This window comes from Natrix helvetica, assembly GCF_964273705.1.
Source record: "Natrix helvetica genome assembly, chromosome: 5".
Classification (NCBI taxonomy): Eukaryota; Metazoa; Chordata; class Lepidosauria; order Squamata; family Natricidae; genus Natrix; species Natrix helvetica.
This window is the reverse complement of record NC_138551.1, coordinates 100,252,933-100,279,726: the sequence shown is the minus strand read 5'-3', so window position 1 is coordinate 100,279,726 and position 26,794 is coordinate 100,252,933. Positions and strand designations below refer to the sequence as shown.

Sequence of the window (26,794 nt, the reverse complement as noted above, 5' to 3'; positions counted from 1 at the left end):
ACATTTTGCTCCTCATCCAAGAAGCTTCTTCAGTTCTTAACTGAACTCAACAGAACTGAAGAAGCTTTTTGGATATGAGAAGAAAAATGTTTACACGGACCCCGCCCCCCAAGAAAGTCCAGTTGCCTTTTGGAAAAGCACATTGGGAAGACCATTCAAATGCTGCATATATATTCATAAAAACTCATGGTCTGAATGCCCCTGTAACAAAATTATTTGATTGGAAGATTCCATTATGAACATCCGTGACTCTATAATGATTAGAAAGCCATTCTCAAGCTAGTGTCTTCCACTGTGGGGGAATATTTGGAGGGCACCAGAGTGGGAGGCTTGTCTTTAATGATTCATCATTCCAGAATAATATTCTTTCTATAAAAATAGAACGTTTCCACTTTTATTTTCCAAAATAAATAAGCTTTAGTTTATTAAGAGCTGGTGTCAATGCTAAACAAAATACATGTCTTCCAGAAAAAGAAACATTCTAGTAAACTCTTCATTGTTTATTCTTCTTCTTTGATTTACTAAAATACAAGTGGACTTGTTTAAAATACATTATTTCTCTCTCTCTTAATTACATTTTTGCCTCGATTTGTGACCATCATTCTCCTGAGAGGGATAGAAAGGAGCAAGAATGTATAATTCTTTCATATATATATATGCTGGTCTTCTTGTATTCGGGTCTTTTCCCATGTAAGATTGAGATTGTCTTGGCAACGATTCGGTGAGGTCTCACTTGCCATCTTCAGGCTGGGTTTTGGGCTTAAAGCGTGGTCGGAGCTGCTTTAAGCCAAAAACCCAAGCCTGAAGATGGCGAGTGAGACCTCGCCGAAATGTTGCCAAGACAATCTCAATCTTACATGGGAAAAGACCTGAATACAACAAGACCAGTTATATATATATTTGTTTTATATATATTTGTTTTATATATGGAGTCCGGCCACAATCTGCAGCTGTTCTGTTTTAAGGGAAAAATACTTGACAATGAATAAAGAAATATATTCATAATATATCTTCTTTCTAATAAATAAAAATAATTTAAAATGCTAGAGACTATACATGACTGTTTTTATTATGTTCATATATAAATGAAATAGTTTCCAAAATACATGGAAGCAAATATTAAAGGCAGACAAACAAAAAAAATCTGTCTACTGTACTTTCTGGCAAACCTTTGCTTTTCATTCACTTTTCCCACCAAAGGTTCAGCATGAAAGAGGAATAAATGTTATATCACCGTTCATGAAGTCCATCAGGTCCTTTTGTCGCTCCCTCTTTCTCTCTATTTTTTTATTATTTTTTTTATTAAAAAAAACCACTACATTGTCCTGTCCTAGGAGTCAACATTCATCTTCGACTTCTCTGATTGGTGGAATCAAGCTGCTTGTAGACTTATATTGATTGATATGATTGGCCACGTGTGTGGTCATGGGCTTGATTTGAATGTTTCTGGGGTAGGCATTTTCCGATTCATCTGTAAACCATTTCTTTTCTGCTGAAGAGTAGAAACACAGGAAGAAAGAGAGAGAAAGAGAAAGAGAGAGAAGGAAAGAAGAAAAGAAGAAGTGTCATTAGTGCCATGCCAAAAGCAGTTGAGAAAAGTGCATTTTAGTCTGAGTTGCGTGGTGTTTCAAAGCAATCAAAGAGGAAGCGGCTTTGACCAATGACTAGCGTTGAAGGGCAGTAGGTTTTGTAAAACCTGAGAACATTGATTAGATGGAAGGATGAAAAGCTTGCTGGCTTGAAGGCAAAGAGTTAAAAAGAACGGGTAGGAGGCTGACTTATTTATGGAAAGTGAACCAACTTCTGAAAACGTGAGCCTCTTACTCGATTAGTGACATGCTCCACGATGAGGAAAGTGCTCCATGGTTGAGATTAGGACAGGAATGCATTTGCTGCGCTAAATTTTCCCTGAAAAGAAATGAGCTCTTTGGGAATTTTCAATATTGCTGAATATTGTCATCTTTTATTTTACTCACTGGTGAGGATTCATTTATTTGATATGCTTGAATGGCTGAAGTGTAGTTGTTGATACTGGCAACATTTGAAAATGGCCGTTTAATGACCATGGTTGTCCTCTCATCAGAAAAAAACCCCACATATGGGGTTTTTGGTAAATGGCCATGGAAAGCTATGCTTTGTCACAATGGAGCAGTATCTAATTGCATTCTTTAGCATATAGTGCACCATACATATTTATTTATTTGCATCCTGCCTTTATTATTTTTACAGATACCTCAAGGCAGTGAACATATCCTATCCTATCCTATCCTGCCCTGTCCTGTCCTATACTGTCCTATCCTATCCCATCCTATTCTGTCCCATTATTATTACATATGTTATGTCCTGTCCTGTCCTGTTCTATTCTTATTTCATATTTTCTTCTATTCTATTCCTATTCTATATTCTATTCTTATTTCATATTCTATTCTATTATATTTATTCCATATTCTATTCTATTCTTATTCCATATTCTGTTCTGTTCTATTCTTATTCCATATTATTCTATTCTAAATTCCATATTCTATTCTATTCTATTCTATTCTATATCCATATTCTGTTCTGTTCTATTCTATTCCTGTTCTATATTCTATTCTATTCTTATTTCATATTCTATTATATTATATTTATTCCATATTCTATTCTTATTCCATATTCTGTTCTGTTCTATTCTTATTCCATATTATTCTATTCTAAATTCCATATTCTATTCTATTCTATTCTATTCTATTCTTAATCCATATTCTGTTCTGTTCTATTCTATTCCTGTTCTATATTCTATTCTATTCTTATTTCATATTCTATTCTATTATATTTATTCCATATTCTATTCTATTCTTATTCCATATTCTGTTCTGTTCTATTCTTATTCCATATTATTCTATTCTAAATTCCATATTCTATTCTATTCTATTCTATTCTTAATCCATATTCTGTTCTGTTCTATTCTAGTATACATATACCTATTTGTGTGTCTGCGTGTCTGCATGTGTGCGTGTGTGGATGTAGGAAATGCCTATCTACATGCATGGTGAGAATTTACACCCCGCCCCCCCAAAAAACTCCATCCCAAACATTAATTGTAAAACACAGGTTGGAACAGATTTTCTGATCAACACACGGACAAATGATAGAGAACCAGAAATTGGCTGGTTTCCCCCATGCCTGGAAGCGGACAACAACAACAAAACCAGTCAAAAGGGATAGAATGGGTAAGGGAAAAAAAACTGAATGAAAATTGACTCGAATCACTGAAAAAGATATCCTTTGGGTGGGAAGAGAAAGTTTGAGTTGAGCCATTTACCTTGGCTTCCAATATGTTGCCAGCATCATCAGCATCGTGTTACTGACGAACCACGTTCTCTAACCAAGTTGCCCATAAGGGGCCATTTTTCAGCCTCAGCCATTGTCTAATCAATTGCTTAGAAAGGAACACCTTTGTGGCTTTTACACAAGACATTGTTGTGGAAGAAAACAGCCAGGGTAGCAACCAATCCAGTGATTTAATCTGCCTGACATTTACAGGAATCTTTCCTGTTGTGGTGACATGTTGACTGACTTTGTAACCAGAACTGGCTGTTAACTTCTGCAAGGTTTTCATCAAGCCACATAAGTGAGAAATTTAGATGACACATAGAGGTTTCTACCCTGTGCATTTCGTTACCAGTCATTTTATTTTGCTCCCGGACGTCTTTACTTCTCTCTAGGTTCTTTTTCCATCGCAAATGCAGGTGCTCCTAAATTCCTTGGTCTCTAATTAAGTTTGCTCTGATTTGAACAGATTGGCCATAGGAATTCATCATGTGAAAACCCTGCTAACTGATTAAGTGCCTTAAATTATTCTTCCTGACAAAATGATAAAGTTACAGTCTGTTCTAAGATGATCTACAGCTTGGCAGATTTCAACGGTGTCTTTCCATATCCATTTATCTTTTTTGGGGTGGGGGGTGGGGGTCAAACAAGGTATTTTAAAAAAAAACATATACAGCCATATATCTTTTAAAGTCATCAGAACATTTGAATAGTTCATGAGCCTTGGAAAGGAAGCAGGGTTGCAGTGGTGTGTGTGTGGATATATTCCAGAGAAACTACACTCCAGAAATAATTTCAGCTTCATTAAAAAAAGCATTTAGTTCAAGTATGACGCACCAACCATTATGCATTTGTAGAAACCAATTTTGCATGAGCTACGCTTCAGCTGGCTTTTCCGAGATGTGTTTCAATTGTGACTGTTCGCCTGTTTTACAAGCCTTGTGTGTTCACACAAACACTTTTTCAATGGCTTTGTAAATTAAAACGAAAGAAAGAAACCAAAACAAGCATACATTGAATCTCTGTTTCTTTTATCAGGCTGGTGTTTAGTCAGAACTGTTGTCTTAAATGCTTTGCTTTACACAAAGGAGACCTTGGATCACATATCTGGGAATTTGGGAAGCGATGAAAGTTTTAGACTAACAGGAGGACACCACAAATTGCATTCATTCCTAATCCTGAAAACTCAAGCTACCTTTCAGCCCAATCAACCCCGCTTGAAAAATAGGAAAGAAAGAGAACATGCCACTCAGACCTCCTGAATGAAAGATCAAATATAAATCAAATAAATATGAGGAAACCTGAAGAAGGAAAGTTACTTATCTTGATCATGCATACAACCTATTTCATACAGGTGTCCCTCTCTTTAAAATGTCTGAAGTAGGAAGTAGGTAGAAACTGGTTCTTCCTTTCTATAAAGATACCTTCAACTCCTGGATAATGTTTTAAAATGGAGGCATAGTACAGAGGCATGCATTTGGGTTCTTTGCTGCTACACCAGGCCTCCCAAGCTCCATTTTCAGTGGCAGAAGATTGCAGGAGGCTGGGGCAGCCGAAAACGGAGCTCGGGAGCCTCTTTTCGCTGGCAAAGTGCTTGGGCCACCATACGCATCCCGACAAGAGTGACATTGAGCTGGCTACGCCCACCCCAGCCATGCCCATCCCAGCCTCCTGGGGTCAAACACAACCCTGATGAGGCCCTTAATGAAATTGAGTTTGACACCCCTGTTCCAGAGGTTTCCTTCATCTCAGTTGACCCAGCAATTAAGCTTTGTGGTGTCTTATTGGTGCATGAGTGACATCGGGCATCTGATCCTTCATGAATGAGAGTGTATTGTGGGAAGAAATTATAAATGTATATAAAACAGTGTTAGAAATATTGTATAGGGAACCATACGCTAATTAACCCAGGTCTCCAACAACGTTACCGATTCAGGAAACCAAGTTGCTAATGTTGCCCAAAACGTCTGGAAAAGCCGTCAAGTGATAATAACAAAATCCTTTCAACTCACGGCAAACATAAGAATGAATTAAACACTGATTTCAAACTGTAAACACACAAAACTCAATTAACGCGAACAATGTAAATGTAATTATAATGCTCACAGTTCAAACAAAGAGACTCAGTTTGCATCTTAATCAACCCCTTCTCTGGATCAACACATACATATAACCACACTCCTAAAGGGTCACACACTAGAACCAGCATGTACTCACATTCACGCCCCTCAAACCCACAGCAAGAACCAGACCCTCTATAAAGCAACTTATCTGTACCCCATTTTCTCTATAGATAACCCCATGGGCAGAGCTCTGTGTTGGGGAATAAATACAATCTCCATTCCTCACAGCTGTCTGGATTTCATGTTGATTTGTTCTTACGCAACCCCTGATTGAGCTGGAATCCCAAATTATTCTTCTGACACTACAGTAGAACCTCTGGTCATGACCATAATTCATTCCACAATTTTGGTTGCAACCCGATTTGGTCGTGACCTGAATCTAACCAAAATTAATGCAGTGACCACACATGGGTCACTGTTGTTGGAAATTTGGCACTTACAAAAAAACCCGATCTGGTTATGGTCAGAAGCTTTCAGGACCAGAGGTACATCAGATGGCATCATTAAAGATGGCTTAAGGGACCAATGAGCACCCACAAGTGGGTTGAAAGTGGCTTTCTAAACTAGAATTGTGTTTGCTGGAGTGAGATCTGAGAGCCCTTCATTTAGACTTCTTTCTCATTGAGAATTTGGCTTCACAGAGGATAATTTCTGGTCCATCGGCCTTCCCAAACCAACAGATTAGCCGTGATCATCTCCGTTTTGAGCCCTTTATGAACTTGCCCCCCCCTTTTTGGTTCTCAAATGCACATGGAAAGTGCTTTCATACGAACACTCAATTCCTTAGTTGGCAGAAACAGGGTAAAGCATTCGCAGAAAAGAAAAATAGGTCCAGGGGCCAAAGAAGACCAGCATAATTTCACATCAATCTCATCAATAGGAAAGGGAAGATGGGTGGCGGTGGACATACAGTATATAGGGATAGGAGAGGGGAAACAGACAGGACAGGATAGAATCATGGGGACACAATTTTACCCATCGTCTAAATAGCTAGTACAAAGACATGTGCAGCTGGAAATGCAAGCGGATGAAAACATTTAGAAACAAAAGGAATTATATATACGGACTATATATATATATATAGTCAATGGCAACAGGTCAGCTAATTTACTCTACGTTTAGAAATAAGGCAGAAAGAATAAAAGCAGCAAATAACCCAAAACCGAAGAGGGAAACCAAAAGAGAAGTAAACGAAAACAAAATACAAATCAAAACTGAATTGAGGTTGGTAAGGTGGTCTTTAATGTGTCACAAGTTTTCACAAGGACAAAGTTGGAGAAGGGAAAAAAAAAAACCCATAGCGGTTGTCTAGCTCATGCAGAACCAGCGGTGATCATACCTTGACCCATCCTATTCATCCTTGTGGCACTTTAGGAAGAGAAGTATATAAGCTACGTAAGTTTTCAAAAAGGCATTTAAACTGTCACATGTCCCACTGAGCACTTTAACTGGCACATCCTTGGCAGTCTTTAAGGAAATGCCTAATGGCAATGTGGGGGGTAGGAGGGGCAGTTTCCTCCCCCCCCCAAAAAATGTACATGTACATATATACACAAGTGCATTAATTTAAGATTGGTAGAAGAGGACTGCAATATTGCTTTCCAGTTGGGACTGGAATACGGATGCTTAGAAGGAGAGGAAGAATAGGAATCTGACACGATTTCCAGCAATCGCATCTCCCAAATCGTCAAAAAGTAGGAAGTGTTTGTGCGATCGTGCGATGTATCTCATTGCGATTAAACCAGAGGTTGTCAGTAAAAGTGCTTGGCTTCGTTGTCAATTCACACAGCAAGCTTTAACCATCAACATGCTTTTGGGAGAAGCAGAAGGGAAGGGGATGCCTACGGTTGCTAGCAACTCTTCCTAGCCCCAATATACAACTGTCTAAAACACACAGAACACATGCGAGGCGAACAACTAGCTCTCTCTACCAAAAGAAAAGAAGGGAGGGAAGGAATTGTAGAATTGCAAAGGATGCACATTCTGCACTGAAGGGTGGTGGTGGTAAAAAAAGTGGTACAGAATTTCAAAGTGCAGTGCGGATGTACATAACCTCTTCAGTGTTCCATTTGGAGTCCATTCCTACAAGTCACCAATAAATGGACTGCCATAGCAGTTAGCTTGGTCGGGGTCTTTCCTAATGTTCCAACACACAAAATAAGAGCAACGAGGAAATATATTTGGAGTTTAGGCAGTGGTGGGATTCAAATAATTTAACAACTTGTTCTCTGTGCTAATGACCAGCTGGGTGGGTGTGGATATGGTGGGCAGACAGCACTTGGCCTATTGCACCCCCCTGGGAGCACTCGGTGCCACGCCACGCCGCCTATTTTGGGCCTAGTAGGCCTCTCCGCACCTATCTGGGAGCCAAAACGGGGCATGCGGGGACTCCCGGAAGGGCCGGGGCAGGGCCAGCCAGCAATTTAACAACCGGTTCACCTGAACCGGCCTGAACCGGATGATAATTCCACCACTGGATTTTGGGATGGCTGTGCCGAGAACTGTGAAATATCAGAGTTTGTCATGTCTATGTTTTGAGACCATGGTTTTCTCAAATGCTTTTGTAGAAAATATCAGCATATTGCAAGAAGGACTAAAGAGTAAGACAGCCTCAAAAAAGGGAGGGGGAACATGCCCCATGGCCTGTAAATATGCCCATGGCAACAGGGAAGAATTATGCAGCAGTGTTGTTTGCACATGTGCATGCCGCCAATCATGCCGCCAGATTAATTGGCAAGTGAGGCGCAATCTACAAAGCATCTCCAACTTGCACAAGTATGAGAGCAGTTGAAGGACAAGGAGGCTAGGGGCCCTATTAAGAAAAATATGCCATGATAGAAGAGAAGATTTGTGGCTCAGAGCTGAACTGTGGGGTTCCTGATGCTCTCTGAACTTGGTGGTTTTCTTGTAGATGTTTCATTACCCAACTAGGTAACATCATCAGTGATAGAAGGGGATGGGCTTTGTGGAGAAGAGGAGGAGGACTGTGGGATCCTTGGTGTTTTCTGAACTTGGTGGTTTTCTTGTAGATGTTTCCTTACCCAACTACGTAACATCCTCAGTGATAGAAGGAGGTGAGGTTTGTGGACCAGAGAAAGGAGAAGAGGAGGAGGAGGAGGAGGAGGAGGAGGAGGAGGAGGAGGAGGAGGAGGAGGAGGAGGAGGAGGAGGAGGAGGAGGAGGAGGAGGAGGAGGAAGAGGAAGAGGAAGAGGAGGAAGATGACTGTTGGGTGCTCTCCGAACTTGGTTGCTTTCTTGCAGATGTTTCATTACCTAACTAGGTAACATCATCATGTCTGCAAGAAAACAGCCACACTAGGATTACAAATGGACACCTATTATTCTGGAAGTGAATTATTTTTTGAGTGACAGAGAGAAACAAATCTTCGGCGTGGCTCCAAAAATGAAAGATGTGGCTCCAAAAATCAAAGACTCCTGAGTTTGGAAATACTTGTAACGGTTGTTGAATTTAACACTTAGTTTAAACTCTCAATAAGGAAGCAAGATTTGCCAAATCTATTAGAGTGGCTACCAAAGTAAAGACCTATAAGGCAACATCTTTGGTGGGTTCTTTTTAATCTTTTAAAATCAGCTGGTACAGGTAATCCTCGACCTTGGACCTTAATGGAGCCCAAAATCTCTGTTGTTAAGCGAGACATTTGTCCAATGGATTTTGCCCCATTTTATGACCTTCCTTGCCCCAGTCGTTCAGTGAATCACGGCAGTTGGTAAGCTAGTTGCACGGCCGTTAAGTGAATCTGGCTTCCCCATTCATTCTGCTTGTCAGAAGGTTGCCAGAAAGCCTTGGGATACAGCAACGGTTGTAACTACAGACCAGTTGCCAAACATCTGAATTTTGATCACGTGATTGTGGGGATGCTACAAAGGTTGTAAGTGTGAAAAAAATGGCCGTAAGTCACTTTTTCCAGTGCCCTTTTGACTTTGAACAATCGCTACATGAACTGCTGTAAGTGGAGGACTACCTGTAAATTTCACTGTCAAACAGGCTTGCCAAGCCTATTAGCTAAGGCCTGGTCCCACCTTTTCTTCAAGTTGTGTGTCTTCCTTGAGGTATTGACAGCACTAAATTAAAAATCTCCAAGCAGGGAGAGAGAGAGAAAAAATGATCTCCTGTGGAACGTTGCTTCAATTAAGGAAAACTTTCCTCTCCGTGTTGAATATTCTATGTATGCTCCTTTGCTATGTGAAGAAGCTTTTACCTCATCTATTTTGTACACCAGGTGACAAATGCACCTTTTATTAGAAGTCAAAGTCTCAGGAAGGAATATCCTAATGAGTTGCATTCAATATTTATGAATTGTGTGTTGCACTACATCCCGGATGTCAAAAAGGGACAGAAAAGATAGTTGTTCGTCTGGTAGGCTAGATGGGACTTAATATGCAAGCAGATTTTTTTTTAATCTAAAAAACAAAAAAGGTTAAATCACTACAATGGGAAAAACGACATCCCTAACCATTTCTGGGTACTAAAAGAAAGAAGTGATAAAGCTAACATTGCTTTAGTGTAACAGCATGTGTGTAAGACTATGGAGAAAAACAACAACAACAATGGTGTGTAAGATACATGCTACCTGCAGCCCAAGAGATTGAGTTTTCTCATCTCCCTGGTAGGTTTCACTAATGCTTGCAAAATGATTCCATTGGGAGAATCCCGCCTTTATGTGTGTGATTGTGAAGTCTCTCTCTCTCTCTCTCTCTCTCTCTCTCTCTCTCTCTCTCTCTCTCTCTCTCTCTCTCTCTCTCTCTCTCTCTCCCCACTCCAACTCTTACCTCAAAGGTAAAGGTTCCCTCGCACAGGTGTGCTAGTCGTTTCTGGCTCTAGGGGCAGTACTCATCTCCATTTCTAAGCCAGCGCTGTCCGAAGATGTCTCTGTGATCATGTGGCCGACATGACTCAATGCCAAAGGCACACAGAGCGCTCTAACCTTCCCACCAAAGTGGTCCCTATTTTTCTACTTGCATTTTTTAATGTGCTTTCCAACTGCTAGGTTGGCGGGAGCTGGCACAAGTAACAGAAACTCATTCCGCTACGCTAGGGATTCGAACCGCCGAACTGCCAACCTTTCTGATTGACAAGCTCGGCGTCTTTGCCACTGAGCTGCCGTGTCCCTTACACTTTTCCTTAGGTAAGTTTATTTCTGGAGTTGACTTCTTAAAAAAAAAAAAAAAAAACCAACCCAAAATCCGTTATATCACTTGGAGAGGAAAAATCGCTGTGCTATTTAGCATTTCACTCTTTATCAAATCCACTCTGCAATCGTCAATGAGGTTTTGGTCCATCTGCTTGATTGCTGTTGTGCTTGAAAAGGGTTTCATGGTATCAAAATAAAAATGACAACCACATGCACACTGTCATACGTATGTGTATAAAATGGGGGATCCATGGGGGAAAGCCGAGGAGAACAGGGGGAAGCTAATTATTGGACACACCAATTAGGAAAGAATGAGTGGCGGATACAGCTTCACACACAGGGAGAGGAGAGACATGGATCAGAGTCTATCTTCTTGCACGTACTTCTGCTTTTCCCGGGAGTCCCTGGACTTTGGGCGGTTCTGTCGATTCGCCGTAGCCGGCAGAGAATGGACCGAAGAGCTTTTCTTGCTAGACGCATAAGAAGAGTGGGAAGAGTGAGAGAGACTCGCCCGAGAATGGCCGGCATTGTGGTCGTACTGCATCAAGCAGAAGATCCAGTCCGTCGGCACCAGCTCGAATTCATAAGGTGGATTGGCTATAACAAAACTGGAAAAGAAAAGAAGAAGAAGAAAAACAACAACACAAGAAGTAATGGATAGAAACTTATCGCAGAGAGATTCAACCTAGAACTCAAGAGAAATGTCCTGTCCGCGAGAACAATTAATCAGCAGAACGGCCTTTGGCTCCAGAAGTTGTGGCTGATTCATCCCTGGAGGCTTTCAAGAAGAGACTGGACAGCCATTTCTCTGAAATGGTAATAGAAGACCTCCAAGGTCCCTTCCAGCTCCATTATTCTGTAATTCTGATATTCGGTTTTTATTCTGTTATGCTTCTCTTTCATTAGCTTCATTGATTCTGAGTTGTATATGAATTATTTTCCCCCTTTTCTTTCTTTCTTTTTCTTTCTTTCTTTCTTTCTCTTTCTTTCTCTCCCTCCCTTCCTTCTGTCTCTGTCTGTCCCTCCCTTCCCTCCCTCTTTCCTTCCTTCCTCATTTCTAACATGGCATTTATGATTTTCCAAAATCTATGACTTTCCAGCCAAAAATGTCCATCAGAACAAAAAAAAGTTTATAGTATCTCTCTCTCTCTCTCTCTCTCTCTCTCTCTCTCTCTGTGTGTGTGTGTCCCCTTCCTTCCTTCTATTTCTATCTCTTCCTTCCTTCCTCTGCCCATCTCACTGTTGCAGCGACTGGGCAGCTCATAGAATAATAAAACGTTTTAAAAGATAATACAAAATGTTTAAAATTATGAAAATTAAATAAAACCAAGAGGAGAAGTAACTCTGTCAGCCACCACCAGCCTATTGGGACAAAGGCCAACCAACAGAGACCCGCTTGAGGCTCTTCCAGAAGGCCAAAATTGTTGAGGCAGCGCTCACCTCCAGCAGGAGACTCAAAGTTCTTTGGCAGACAGGATCCAAAGTAGGCTTTTCCTGCTGGAGCAAGTGGGATGGATGAAACCTATTTGGGGGAAATGGCTGATCCCCTGTCATAAAAGGCTTTATAGGTGGTAACCAACACCCTGGGTTTGCCCCATTTCTCCACTTTTTGTTGTGGCCCACCAGCGGCCAGTGGAGCTGGCAGCAGATTCGGACAGTGAGAAGGTTGGGGAGGAACATGGGCCAGTCCTGGAGTCTGGGGAAGGCTCTGATGAGTGCTCTGTGTTGGAGGAAGAGATGGGGCCAGGGGTGTCTGACAGTTATTAGCTGCCTTCGGAGTCAGACGTCACTGAGGCAGAGGAACAGCTGGAGCCTGTTCCCAGTGTGCGCAAGCACAGAGTTGCCAGACAAAGGGAACAGCTAAGGGACAAGGGTCAACTTGGGAGTACGGCCACAGGTGGGATGGTGAATGGCCCCTCCCACAGGGAATAAAAGAGGAGTGAAAGGGGAGGGGTGTTTGCAGGAGACAATTAGTTCATTCCTGCATTTTTGCCAAGCATTGCAGCGTCTGAAAGATATCAGCCTGGCCACTCTCCAAGCCTGATCAAGTTCGGTAATTGTGAACTATCTTGAAAGACTGTGGGAGAGGAAAGACTTTGCTGGAGAGGAATTCACTGTAAATTAAATAAAAGGGATTTATCGGGACAAGGACTCGGCTTCATGCTGCTGGGGAAGCCTAAGTCAGAACACTTTCCTTTCAACATCTCACTCCAGAAAGAATTGTGGGAAATCAAAATGTTCTGGTTTGCAGGTCCTATCGAACACAGAATGTTTTTAAAGCAGTTGTCTATTTCTATTTATTTCTGTGGAGAAGCAAGAAGATATCTGGTGCTAACAAAGGTACAGCTATTGAATAACTGTTTTCTGGGTTATAAAAAGAACAAGCCCACTTAATGAATGCTTGGAAACATTTAAAATAACAAGGATCAGGCCCCCCAAAGTTGGCACATACCGTTTCGTGCATTGGCTAGGCGTGCTTGAGTTGAAATCTCTTAATCGGTATATTCCGAAGCAGAGCATATTGTAAGTTTTCAAAGCTTTACAAAATAGATCTCCATAACAACCGCCATCCTAGGAAATAATAAGCAAACAAACAAATACATAAAAGAAATGTTATTCCCCACCCTCTCAGTTATCACTATGACATGGAACATGAGGGAAATAATTTAAATCGATAGTTCTTTGCCAAAGAAAGTGTAAGGGAATCCGCTGCAAGTGAGAGACAATTCCTCAAGGAACTCTCTCATTTTACATGTTTAATCTTGGTACAGCTAATAAATATGTGCACAACAACCCTAACCACAATCAAAGTGCTGGAAATGGGAACGCCAGTCTTATTTGAAATAAACTCCCAAGTTTGGGATCCGCAGATCAGCTGCTCCCACAAATGAAGAACAATGCAATCTGGAATGATTAAGAACACGCAACATTGGCTTTCTTGCTCTAATCTTGGAAACAGCTTCATTTGGTGACGGTGTCAATGGTCATGAAGGTAGTTTGGATTTTAGCAGGGAGAAGATGATGTCATAGGACAGGACTGTTTCACCTTGCTCTGGGAAAAGGGAGGAGGAGGAGGACAAGGAGGGAATGTGTAGAAGAGGAAGAGGAGGAGGAGGGAAGGTGGAGAAGGAGAAGAGAAGGAGGAGGAGGGAAGGTGAAGAGAAGGAGAAGAGAGGAGGAGGAGGAGGAGGAGGAGGAGGAGCAGGAGCAGGAGGAGGAGGAAGAGGAAAGGTGGAGAAGAGAAAGAGGAGGAAGAGGAGGGAAGGTGTAGAAGAGAAGGAAAAGGAGGCTGAGGAGGGAAGGTGGAGAAGAGGAAGAGAAGAGAAGGAGGAGGAAAGGTGGAGAAGAAAAGGAGTAGGAGGAAGAGGAGGAAGAGAAGCAGGAGGAGAAGGGAAGGTGGAGAAGAGGAAGACAAGAGAAGGAGGAGAAAGGAAGGTGGAGAAGAAAAAGAGAAGGAGAAGAAGGAAGAAGGGGGAAGGGGAGGGAAGGAAGGAAGAGGAGGAAACATTTTATACATCAAACTTTCCAACTTCCCTAAGTCATCCATTTGTTCTGATTACAGGAATCCATTACTATTCAGCCTGCCAGATTCACATTCATATCAATGAATGAAATGTATTCGTCGCTTTGCCCTAACCCATCCCACGGATCGTCTCAGGCCAATCTTCCATAGCTTCTTTGGCTCGCTCATGAGGACCTTACCCCAAGGTCTGCAAAAGGTCCATCCAACAAGGCCAGCTGAGACACCCGGCACCTGTCCCTATTGGTCAGCGTCTGTGGGGTGCTGTAGCCGCCCCGGAGCGCATTCTCTTCAGCGATCAGGGACTCCAGTTCTGGCGTGGCCCCTCCCGTCACCAAAGTCCGTATCAGGGTGAGAATATTGTCATTGAAGTACGTCTGTGGGGATAAGAAGATGCCTCCTTAAGCAAACACCATTTAAAGGCCCCTTTCTGCACCAAAGTTCTTGGCTGTCTCTTCAAATAATTTCCCTCTGCAAATACACAGACAGGAGACCCCAATTACTCTATTTTCTTTTGCCTTATTAAGCTTCCACTGGATTTGTCCTCACCTCCCACTGCTATGTGTATGTGTGTGTCTCTCTCTCTTTCTGTCTCGGTGTTTGTACGTATCTAACTCAGGATTGATTTTGATTAAAGTACAGAAATGTAAATCATGCATGTTCCCTATAATTGCAGGTCCTGTAACTGCCTTCCTTCTCATGGCCTTCATGTCTAATAGCAGCCTGGAGGAGCCCCCCATTGCAAAGTCCAGACCCCATTTAAAGATCATAGAGCCCAGCTTGCCTTTTTTTAAAAAAATATTTGTCACTAATATTCCTCAGTGCTTTGGGTGTCATTCCTGATTACATGAACTAGTGGTGGGTTCCGGCTCCTACTGCAACTGGTACACTGCAACAGTGCCGGGCATCCATCACATGCACCTGCGCAGAGTGCGTATGTGTACCCACCGCCCACAATGCTCCAGGTGCTCGCCGGAGCATTGCGCAGGCACCGTACACTCCGTGCATGTGTGCAAATGCCCCGGTCAGCTCAAATAGAGGTAAGGAGAGCGGGCAGGCGGGTGGACTCTCCGGAGCACCGTACTGTGGCGTACTGGAGTATCCCACCACTGACGTGAACCATATCTTCTCAAAGCATTCTGCAAAACATTATATTACAGGAGTTGTCAGGGTTGAGATCAAGGGAAGTATGAGTACCTCCCTTGATCTTGTGTCAACACTTCCTGGGGCAGTCCTGGGGTAATCACTTGAACTGTGTCAACCCCAGAAGTGGTATTCAGCCGGGTTTGGATCAGTTCACCTCACTTGAACTATGTCAACCCCAGAGGTGGTATTCAGCCAGTTTGGATCAGTTCAACTGAACTGGTAGTGGAAATCACGGGTGGGGCGACACCCCACCCCGGCACTATGCCGTCCTATTTAGGCACGTTTTCAAACCTAAGTGCATGCGTGGAAGTGCGAGCGCATGCGTGGAGGGATGCACTTGCTCACTTTGCAAACTGGTAGGGAAAGTAAGTGAATACCATCCCTGGTCAACACTTCCTGGAGCAGTCTCAACTTTCTGAGTTGACACAGGTAGGATACAAATCTGTAATTGAATTACTGTCTTTTTCGGAATATAAGGCACACCTTTTTCCCTCAAAAAGAGGTTGAAAATCTGGCTGCATCTTATACACTCAATACAGCATTTTTTGCCTCTCGAAACCCTGCCCCCTTCACCAAAATAGCAGTGCATAGCCTCTAGGAAGCTTTCAGAGAGCTCCTGGGGGCTGGGAAGGGCAGAAATGAGCAAAAAAATGGATCATTTTTGGTCAATTGTGCCCTCCCCCCCAGCCCCCCGGAGTTCTGTGAAAGCCTCCATAAGGCCATCTATGCCCTTTTGGGGACAAAAAATGGACCCGTTTTTTGCTCGTTTTTGGGCCACACCCCCCCCCCCGGAGCCCTCTACAAGCCTCCTAAAGGCTATGCATGCCCTTTTTTGAAAAAGAATGGGCCTGTTTTCGCGAAAAATGGGCCATTTTGGGAGGTGTGCAGAGTGCAAAAACTTTAAAAAAAAATTTGCCTCTTCAAAACCTTGGTGCGTCTTATACTCGGGTGCATCTTATACTCCGAAAAATATGGTATATCTAGCTCCTTTTTGCTGTCCAGCTCCCACAACTTTAATTACCATGTAAAGACCATCACCTTAACTATTCTGATGTTCATTTTCATAGAAATATCCTTAAATATTATGTTCTTGACAACATTTTTATTCCGTTCTCACCAAACATTAATCCTATCAACCAATCAAGATAGGACAACACAGCCAACCAATCCGTTTAAAGCAACAAAGCCAACATTCCACACCCCTCCCACCTATATTTATAGAAAAACGGAAGCTCCGATCACGCTTTGCTCGCACAAAACCAAAGGCACCAGCCTGAAGATGACGAGTGTGATCTCGTCGAAATGTCACCAAGATATTGTCAATCCTACACAGAAAAAAACCCGAATGTGCCAAGACCTGCATGTGTGTGTGTGTGTGTGTGTGCATGTATATAAAAAAACTGGTAGTGGTTTGGCAGCAGCAACCCAGGCCTGCCACACCCCTGAAGCAGTTTCCCAGATGCAGAACACACACAACCGAACCGGCAGTAGTGCCTACTGCACCCCACCCCTGATAGATACATACAGTATATACATACATACATACACACACATACACACACATACACACACATATGTATGTATGTATACACACACACACACACAAATTAAATGGAAATGAGGACAATGTGCATTTTTGTCTCAGTCTTTACTGTTGAGTCAACATTCCATTTTTGAACAGTGTCTTTGAGCCTCAGGGGTATAATCATAATATCATCTTAGTCTATCCGTCTATCTATCTCCATCCATCATCCATCCATCCATCCATCCATCTCTCTCTCTCTCCCTATCTATCCATCCATCCATCCACCCACTATCTATCTATCTATCTATCTATCTATCTATCTATCTATCTATCTATCTATCTATCTATCTATCTATCATCTATCTATCATCTATCTATCTATCTATCTATCTATCTATCTATCTATCTATCTATCTATCTATCATCTATCTATCTATCATCTATCTATCATCTATCTATCTATCTATCTATCTATCTATCTATCTATCTATCTATCTATCTATCTATCATCTATCTATCTATCTATCTATCTATCTATCTATCATCTATCCCCATCCATCATCTATCTACGTATCTATGTAACTATCTACCTAACTACCTACCTCTTGCCCCCCCCCTCATTTTCTCTTCACAAAATTTCCATCAGTCCATTAAGCCATCATAAGAGGATTTCAGGACAGTCTTTCCATCTCCCTTCAATCTTTTTGATCCTATCCATGGTTACTACAGCCCACGTTAAGTGTAGATTTCTTTGATTCCTCTGATCTCCCTTAAACAAAATCCCCATTTTCCTCCTTATCTTTTTATACGTTGATATTCTTGATGCCTTCGTGATTTTCCAGGTTGGCACTTGAAGTCTGAATTCATTTCTTATATTTCTCCTTTGTGTTTCTCCTTTTGTCTTTCACTGGGCATCACGATAGCTGAAAGACACTTTTCTCTCTTTCTCTGAAATTCGAGGAAGGTGCAATTTTTTTAACTGTTTTGTTTTTCCTTACTTTTACCTCATCCTGTGACTTCTGGGCTTCTCTTTTGTATATGTGAAATGCACTGTATCTGTTCCTTACCTTGATCTGAAATTCTGACTGTTAGGTATTTTAGGTCAAATCTTGGCGCAGGTGACTTTGTTTACACTTTCCCACGTTTAACCCACATATTTGACACCAATAATTCACAGTCCATTCCATTCCAATGCACCTGTAAGTATGCAGGCTGACTGGATTACACTGCTCGGTCTTCTGTTTCCTATTATGTAGTCAATTTGATTCCAATGTTGCATGTCTGGTGATGTCACATGTAGAATCTGTGTTTATGTGTCTTGAAACAGGTGTTAGCAATAAACAAGAAATTCTCTTTTTTAAAACTCTCTGGACCTTTACCCAATTCAAACCATCCTTGCCTTGGGTTCTTTGTTTCTCTGATATTTACACTGCAATCATCCATTAGCTGTTCTTTTTCTCTGTTTCAATTAGTGTCTCTTGCAATCTGAAGTGGCATTTCTCAATACTGTTGCGGCCTGCCAACTGCCAGCAGAGCTGGCGGCAGACTCGGACAATGAGGAGGTTGGGGAAGAACTTGGGTCAGTTCTGGGGCCGGGGGAAGGCTCTGATGGATGCTCAGTGTCTGACGCAGAGATAGAGACAGGGCCCTCTGACATTTCCCAGCCACCGGAGAGGCAGCTGCCTTTGGAGGCTGAGATGAGTGAGGAGGAAGAAGAGCTGGGGCCTGTTCCAGATGCACGTATGCAGAGAGCAGTTAGGAGAGGTGAACAACGGAGGACAAGGACTCGACTTGGGAAGTAAAACAAAAGTGGACACTGAATGGCCCCTCCCTGGCTGGGGAATAAATAGAAAGAAGGGGGAATGGTTGTCGTAAGAGACAACAGTTCGTATTTCTGAAGATTTTTCTCATTGTGTTTCGTGCCACAAAGACTGCTTGCCAGAACTTAATTTGCAGCCTTTCGGCTGGGAGTTCACAGCCTTGCAATTATTGTACTGAACTGATAAGGTCTCCTGCTGCAGTTAATTCCTTGCAGGATTCTTGCCTGGACTTTCAGTTGGTGAATGCAATTAATTCGCAAGAGGTAAATAAAGAGGGGTTTTTCTTTGCGAGGAGTTTGTTATTTGCTTCTGTGAAGGCTGGGCCAGAACAAATGCCCTCTTTCCCGTATCTGCAGTCAGTCAATCATACAGTCATTAATTTTAATAAATAGGATCGTATCATTTATCAGATTCCTATCCAAGCACTTATTTAGAAATGTTCCTTCTGAGGATATTGCTGCAACATTCCTTTTATAGAATAACCTGCCCTGAATATATAATGTATGGCCATTCAGGGTCACTTGGCTGAGTTGGACAGTCATAGAAATTGAATAAGCAAATGGACAGGTGAGTTATGGTTCTCCATTCCAGCTCAACCAAATTCACATATTCCCAAATCATTCATTCAAGATGTTTGTGATTCATGCTTCTCACCTTCAATCAGAATGGAGCTGGAAGGAACTTTGGAGGTCTTCTAGTCCAGTCCCCTGCTCAAGCATTAGACCCTATATATTTTCAGATAGGTAGTTGTCCAGTCCCTTCTTTAAAACTCCAGTGATGGAACACCCATAACTTCTGGAGGCAAGCTGTTCCATTGGTTGATTGTCCTCACGGTTAGGAAATTTCTTCTTAATTCCAGGTTGCTTCTCTCTGTGATTAGTTTCCAACCATTATTTCTTGTCCTGCCCTCTGGTGCTTTGGAGAAGACGTTGACTCCCTCTTCTTTGTGGCAGCCTCTCAAATACTGGAAGACCTGGGAGGTCTTCTAGTCCAATGCCCTGCTCAAGCAGGAGACCCTAGACCATTCCAGACAAATGGCTGTCCAGTCTCTTCTTTAAAACCTCCAGGGATGAAGCACCCACAACTTCTGAAGGCAAGCTGCTCCACTGGTTAATTGTCCTGACTCTTAAGAAGTTTCTCCTTAATTCCAGGTTGCTTCTCTCCTTGGTTAGTTTCCATCCATTGCTTCTTGTCTTGCCTTCTGGTGCTTTGGATAATAAGTTGACCACCTTCTTCTTTGTGGCAGCCCCTCAAATACTGGAAGACTGATATCATGTCACCCCCGGTCCTTCTTTTCTCTAGAAATTCTACATTCCGGTTGCGTGTGTCAATAGTATTTTACTGGCATCATCAGTGGCCAGATTTTGTTGAAGTTTTGGTCTGACCACACCATCAACTCTAGGTCTAATGGTGAAAATATCCCCAGAAATTAGAGTAATCCCTCCTGACCAGAAAACGCTTCCTCATACAGTACCCAATCCTGTCTGATGTTTAAGCCTGGTTCACACAGTTGATTTGTTTGTGTGTTGAACAACAACATAGAAAAGGTTAGGCGTTGATTTCTTGTGGACGGGGTGTGTGCACTCACATTTGTGAAAGTAAGTGAATACCATCCCTGGAGGTGACATTTCCTTTTGTAAATCGTTGAAAAGACAGGTTTGGGGGAATTTCTTCAGAGATTTAGAATCAGAATAGAGCTGCAAGGGACCTTGGAGGTCTTCCAGTCCAATCCCCTGCTCAAGCAGGAGACCCTATACCATTTCAGACAGGTGGGTGCCCACTCCAGTCTCTTCTTAAAAGCCTCCAGTGATGAAGTATCCATAACTTTTGGAGGCATGCCATTCCACCAATTGATTGTTCTCACTGCTAGGGAATTCCTCTTTAATTCCAGGTGGATCTTTCTTAACTCTTGAAGTTTAAGAATACTCTTTGGTTTTTGCCCCAAGATGATTGATATACAAATCTATAGGATCACTATATCCCATGTGCAAATAACCTCCAAGCATGCAATAAATAGAACAGAAGACTCTAGTGAAGAAAGAATAAGGGATTCCAAAACACGAATGAGAAGATGATTAAGTTGTTAAGGAATATCTATATCCATGCTATCCATCCAGATCTAGGCTGCTTTTCTGGCAGGAAGGACACTCCTCCTCCACTTGAAAAGTGGAAATTAGAAGTTGGATCTGCCTCTCTTGTTCTTGGAGGAATTTCTGTTTTGTGACAAGAAATGGTCTTTATGAAGTTCAGTAGAGAGAATGGGACTCTGCATGCAGACAGTTCAAAACTAAGGTCGTTATTTCAACATCGGTGACATCCCAAAAACAGATCTCTCAACAGAACCAGAAAAGTGATCGTTTATAAGATATAAATCTGCCACACAAATTTATAATGTATTTTATTATATTGCCATAAATAAGTCCGAGAGAGGTTTATCAGATGGTAATGTGTCTCAACAGCAGGGAACAGCGATATACGTCTTGTCATTTTATGGAGCCTGTCAACTAATATTTTAAAAAATATGTTAATTGATTTATGCTTCTGACTGCAATAATGTATGTATGCATGCACACACACACACACACACACACCCCAAGGCATTTCAAGGATTCTGAAGGAAGAATTACATTCTGTGACATTTGATAGTTTAACTCAAAGGAGACCTTCTTCCTCTACATTCTAGTCCTAGCAATTCAACCTCTCCTTGTTTATATTATTCCATAGATGTTCTTCAGTGCTTCTGTCTCTTCCTATCTCCTCTTTCTCTTGCAATCCTAGCAATTCTCCATTGCCTGCTTTTGCTTTTCATTTTGGTTTACATGATTATTTTCTATTTTACTTATTTTCATTTTCATCAACTGTGCTTGGAACTCAATAAGAGAGATTGTGTTTTGTAACCTCTATAGAATTATGGGATTATAAAGCATGACTATCTCTCTTTAACTGGGGAGATGCCATAGAAAATAATCCCTCCGACTTTCTAGATAATACTGTATCTCTGAATTGAAATGCGGCTGTTTTGAGGACCATCTATGTAGACACTGGTATCTATCTATCTATCTATCTATCTATCTATCTATCTATCTATCTATCTATCTATCTATCTATCTATCTATCCATCCATCCATCCATCCATCCATCCATATCTATTTATCCATCCCTCCCCCATCCATCCATCCATCCATCCATCCATCCATCCATCCATCTATCATCTATCTATCTATCTATCTATCTATCTATCTATCTATCTATCTATCTATCCTTCTCATCGATCCATCCACCTATCATCTATCTATCCACCTATGTATCCGTCCTTCTATTCACCATTCAATCAGAACCAAAGAAGCTCCTTGGATGAGTAGTAAAATGCTTTGAAGGGGAAAAAAATCCAAAACCTAAGGAAGTCCAGTGCCTTTTGAATTGCACCCTTGGGTTCTCTTATAAGATGGCCCCAGAGAGAACGCAGACCCACAGCTGAAACTACAGTCTCATTCTTAGGATCTCCACCACAACGGAAAGATTGATGCTTACCGCACTCATGAGGGAATCCAGGACACTAACCGCGAAGGCCGTTCCGCAGGCGAAAGGCTGGGTGAGATAGAGTTCTGTGTCAGGATCATCGTCATCATCTTGATCCAGGAACTGAACATTAGAATCGTTTACTGAAAAGAAAACGAGAACATGTCTCTATCCAGCGTGGATCTCGGCAGAGAATTTTGACATGCTATATAGATACACGAAGAAGAAACGCAGCACCTGGATAGAGACACACCTTGAATGCTGACATGTTGCTGAGAATGGAATTAAAATGTGAGTGGAATCTGCATTTTGGAAATAATAATAATAACAATAATAGTAATAATAATAATTAGTTCATCTTTATGGAAGGCGAAGAGTGGCATTTGTTAGCATTATTCAGAATGCGTACAGGTAGTCCTCAACTCTTCGTTTATAACCGTTCCCAGTTATAACGGCCCTGAAAAAAAATTGACCTCTGGCCCTTACAGCCATTGCAGCATCCCCCTGGTCAAGTGATCAAATTTCAGACGGTTGGCGGCGGACTCGTCTTCATGACGGTTGCAGATTTGCGGGGTCACATGACTCCTTTCTGAGGAGCAAAGCCAACAGGGGGCACCAGAGTCACTTCGCAACCGTGTTATTAACTTAAACAGCAGCAATCATTTGCTCCACAGCTTTAGGTCATAAAACAGGAGCAAAAGTCACTTAACGAGCATCTGGCTTAGCCACAGAACTTGGGGGCTCAATTGTGGTAATCGGTTGAGGACTATCTGCCTCTAACCACCTTGCCAAGAGATGAGACCAACTTTGGTTTCACCTGCTGCAGTGGAAAACCCACATGATACCCCCGGGCATGAATGCAAAGGCATATATTAGGAAGCTTCCTAAAAATGACTAGTGGATTTGCCTTCACTGAGACCATAAAGGCACATTGAAAGATTGCTGGGGGCGGGGGGCAGGGGGGAAAGAGACGGACAAATGGCTGCACAAGACATTGTATGGATGCTTTGAAGAACACTTGAGGGACGAAGTAGAAGACACTAGATGTCTCTTTTTTTCCCTTCCCTTCCCTCTCTTGCTTTATTTTCAACTTGTCTTGTGAGTCTAGGTTGTTTGCTTTTTTCTTTGATTTCCTTTCCTTTGCTTCCTCTTATCTTCCCTTTCTTCTTCTCGTTCCCTTTCCTGTCCTGTACTTACTTTTTGTTTCCTTTCCTTCTTTATCCTTTTACTTCCTTTCCTTTCCTTTTTTATCCATCTACTTCTTTTCCTTTCTCCTTTTCTTTCCTTTCCTTTTTATCCATGTATTTCCTTTCCTTTCCTTTTTTATCCATCTACTCCTTTTCCTTTCTCCTTTCCTTTCCTTCTTTATCCATGTACTTCCTTTCCTTTCTCCTTTCCTTTTTATCCATGTATTTCCTTTCCTTTCCTTCTTTATGCATTTACTTCTTTTCCTTTCTCCTTTCCTTTCCTTCTTTATCCATGTACTTCCTTTCCTTTCTCCTTTCCTTTTTATCCATGTACTTCCTTTCCTTTCCTTCTTTATGCATTTACTTCTTTTCCTTTCTCCTTTCCTTTCCTTCTTTATCCATTTACTTCCTTTCTCCTTTCCTTTTCTTTCCTTCTTTATCCATTTATTTCCTTTCTCCTTTCCTTTCCTTTCCTTCTTTATCCATTTACTTCCTTTTCTTTCTTTTTCTTTCCTTTCCTCTTCCTTTCATTGTTCTTTCCTTCATCATTCCTCCCTTCTCTTTCCTCCTTCTTTCTTCCATCATATTGCTCTTTCCTTTCCTCCCCCTTCCTTCCATCGTATCTCCCTTCCCTCCTTCCCCCTCCCTTCCCTAACCCTTCCTTTTCTCTCCCTTTCTCCTCCATCTGTATCGACTGTTCCTTCTCATAACATGATCCATTTGGAAGGGACAAGACAGGCTTTTGGAACCAACAGTGAAGGATTCCAAATTCTTACACCATAGGACTCTGACAAATGGCTATTACCTGCACACACCTGAAAAGGTGACCCCATCACCACCTCTCTGGGAAAATGGTTCTACTGTCAAATTGCACTTGTGGTTATGAATTTCTCCCCTCCCATTCAACTGGAATAAATCTTTCTGCCATTATTTCAAGCTCTCCATGCTGGCAGAAGACGCCTTGATCTCCTGCATGACATCCTTCCTGGGGTTGTATCATACTGTACATTATATATAAACTCAGAGTATTATCACATCCACCTCAGCTGTCTTTTGTCAAGCTAAACCTCATCTTCAGTCTTATCCCTTCTCTCCTTCTATTTTCTTCTTATTTTGCTCTCTCTATTGCAAGGTGGCAGGGAGACACATATATGCGTGTATGCAGGGATTAATAAGGACAGAATAATGAACACATGCATATCTGGAGAACACTGGCAGATGCATAGGTGACAGAATGGATGGTCCATGCATATATCAACAAGTAATGTTACTAATGGCAAATTTGATAATGGCAGCTGGATTAGCGATGGCGAATTAGGATATTCAAAGTAATGAGTGGTATAATGAAATTTGGAGTATGGCAACAAATGATGAATTAACAATGGGAATTAAATTTTAAAAGGGATGATCAAAGCAAACAATTGTAATGAAATATGGTTTTTTATAAAATCAGTGTTGGTGGAAGGCAAAGGGAATAAACCTACACAAGAATATATGGTTTTTTGGAGGGTATGAGGGCACAATTGGAATATATTGCATATCTTTTAGTTCTTATAGACAAAGAAATGTAAGGGAGGGGGGAACTGGGTCTCCAGTGAGTCAGGGTGTATTGTAATATTAGTTTGTTTGTTTTTTCCTTTTTTCCTTTTTTTGTATTTAGATATATACTGTATGCACTATGTTTGTATCATTTGCATATATATGTCTATGTGTGTGTGTGTGTGTGTGTGTGTGTGTGTGTGTGTTGTATTTGTGCTGATAAATAAATAAAGGGAGACTAGTATAGATCTATTTCAAGCTATTTAGCTCCCATCAGCTAGCCATACCCTTACTGGGATTTGAACCTGGGCTGTATTACATATTAGGCAGGAGTCTTAGCCACTAAGCCACAGGCTCTCCTCCTTATCACCTGAGCCAGGGATATATATATATGTATTTGTGTTACAACCCCTGGTATGCCCAAATACAACACACATTATATATATGAAATTAAAATACTTATAAAAATAAAATATTTTTTTAAAAAAACAAGTAATGTAAATAGGAGAGTCAAATTCAATATATGGATTAAAGAGATGAGGCCCTGTTTTATCCTCGGACCATTGAAAACAAGTTGAGGTTTTTTTAGGCTTGAGGCCTCCAAGTTTCGATATGTTCAAAAATACATCTATGTAGATGTTTAGGTGCCAAGATTACAGATAATATTGTTGATGATATGTATTTCTTGGTAATATATCATATTGGGAGATAATCTTGTATTGAAAAGAAAAGAGACAAAACAAGGTCAATTAGATGAAGAACTTTACAAACTACCATATTTTTTGGAGTATAAGACACCCGTTTTCCTCCCCTAAAAGAGGGTGAAAATTTGGGTGCGTTTTATACACTGAATGTAGCCCCACCCACCTGCCAGCCCCACCCTTCGACCTCTGCCTCCCAGCAATTTGCCTCCTTGCAGCAAACAGCAAACAGCCTGTTTCAGTTTCAGCTTCAGCACAGCCTGATTAGCACAAGCAGATGATTGTCGGTTGGATCGGCCTCCCGACGATCAGGTGTTTTAAGCTGCAGGGATTGCCACAGTCTATTGCAGCCTCCATGTGTCCCATTTTTGGCCTCCTTCCATTTCCTGCCGCCTGGAATGGGTGGAAAATGGGGCATGCAAAGGCTGAAAACAGGATGTGGAGGCCGACAATGGGGCATGTGGAGGTGGCATAGGCTATGGCAATCCCTACAGCCTGAAACACCTGTTCGTTGGGAGGCTGATCCAACTAACAATCAGCTGCTTGTGCTAATTAGGCTGTGCTGAAGCTGCGACTGAAACAGGCTGTTTACTGTTTGCTGCAAGGAGGCAAATTGCTGGGAGGCAGAGGCAGATTTTTTCCCTTTGTTTTTCTCCCCAAAAGCTAGCTGCATCTTATACTTTGGAGCGTCTTATACTCTGAAAAATATGGTAAATCCCTGGCAGATATGGCTGTAAAATTGGATTCTCCATATCTTTGTCTCTTTCTCCTTTGCTGTAATTAACTCAAAACTGGACATGACTTACAGTAGGTGAACTGAGAAAAGCCCTTTCATTCAAACAACTTGATCGATAAAATGGTTTCATGGTTTTTACTTAAGTATTATTTAAATTTAATTTTTCATTTATTTTCAACTGTATTTATATGCTAGAAAAACAACAACATTGGCCTTCCAGAATATAACTGCAAGAAAAGTCTTCTATCAAGTGGTAAAGGAAAACAAGACACATATATCTAGGAGGGCCTCTAGTCTATATTCTATTGGCAGCCCTGAAAAAATTAGTAGCACAGTCAAAACTGGTGGAAAGTCCTATGTAAAGATAATTTAGGGGCAAGATCTCTGAAAACGGAAGGGAAAGCTTTAGCATCAGAGATCAGTTGCTTTACTTTCATGTTCTCCTAAGATTTATTTAAATGACTTCCACTTAATGACGAGAAAAAATTAGTTCATACATTTAGAGCTTCATCACAGA

General features: G+C 41.5%; 1 protein-coding gene across 4 annotated transcripts in view; it reads right to left on the bottom strand.

Moving 5' to 3' along the window:
• Positions 1–1,048: 1,048 nt before the first annotated feature.
• The window catches only part of KCNMA1 (potassium calcium-activated channel subfamily M alpha 1), a 671,545-nt gene continuing 645,799 nt past the window's right edge, over positions 1,049–26,794 (bottom strand). Inside the window, exons 24-29 of one of the 4 annotated variants that reach the window (XM_081955703.1) lie at positions 22,127–22,257; positions 14,287–14,481; positions 13,037–13,155; positions 10,968–11,192; positions 6,772–6,800; positions 1,049–1,489 (exon numbers count right to left, since the gene is read on the bottom strand). In XM_081955703.1, coding sequence (XP_081811829.1) covers positions 1,338–1,489; positions 6,772–6,800; positions 10,968–11,192; positions 13,037–13,155; positions 14,287–14,481; positions 22,127–22,257 — 851 coding nt within the window. In that variant the 3' untranslated portion in view covers positions 1,049–1,337. Of the gene's footprint in view, positions 1,493–6,651; positions 10,157–10,210; positions 11,193–13,036; positions 13,156–14,286; positions 14,482–22,126; positions 22,258–26,794 lie in introns of those variants that run through there. The other 3 variants (XM_081955704.1, XM_081955705.1, XR_014175589.1) reach the window with 3 other exon arrangements.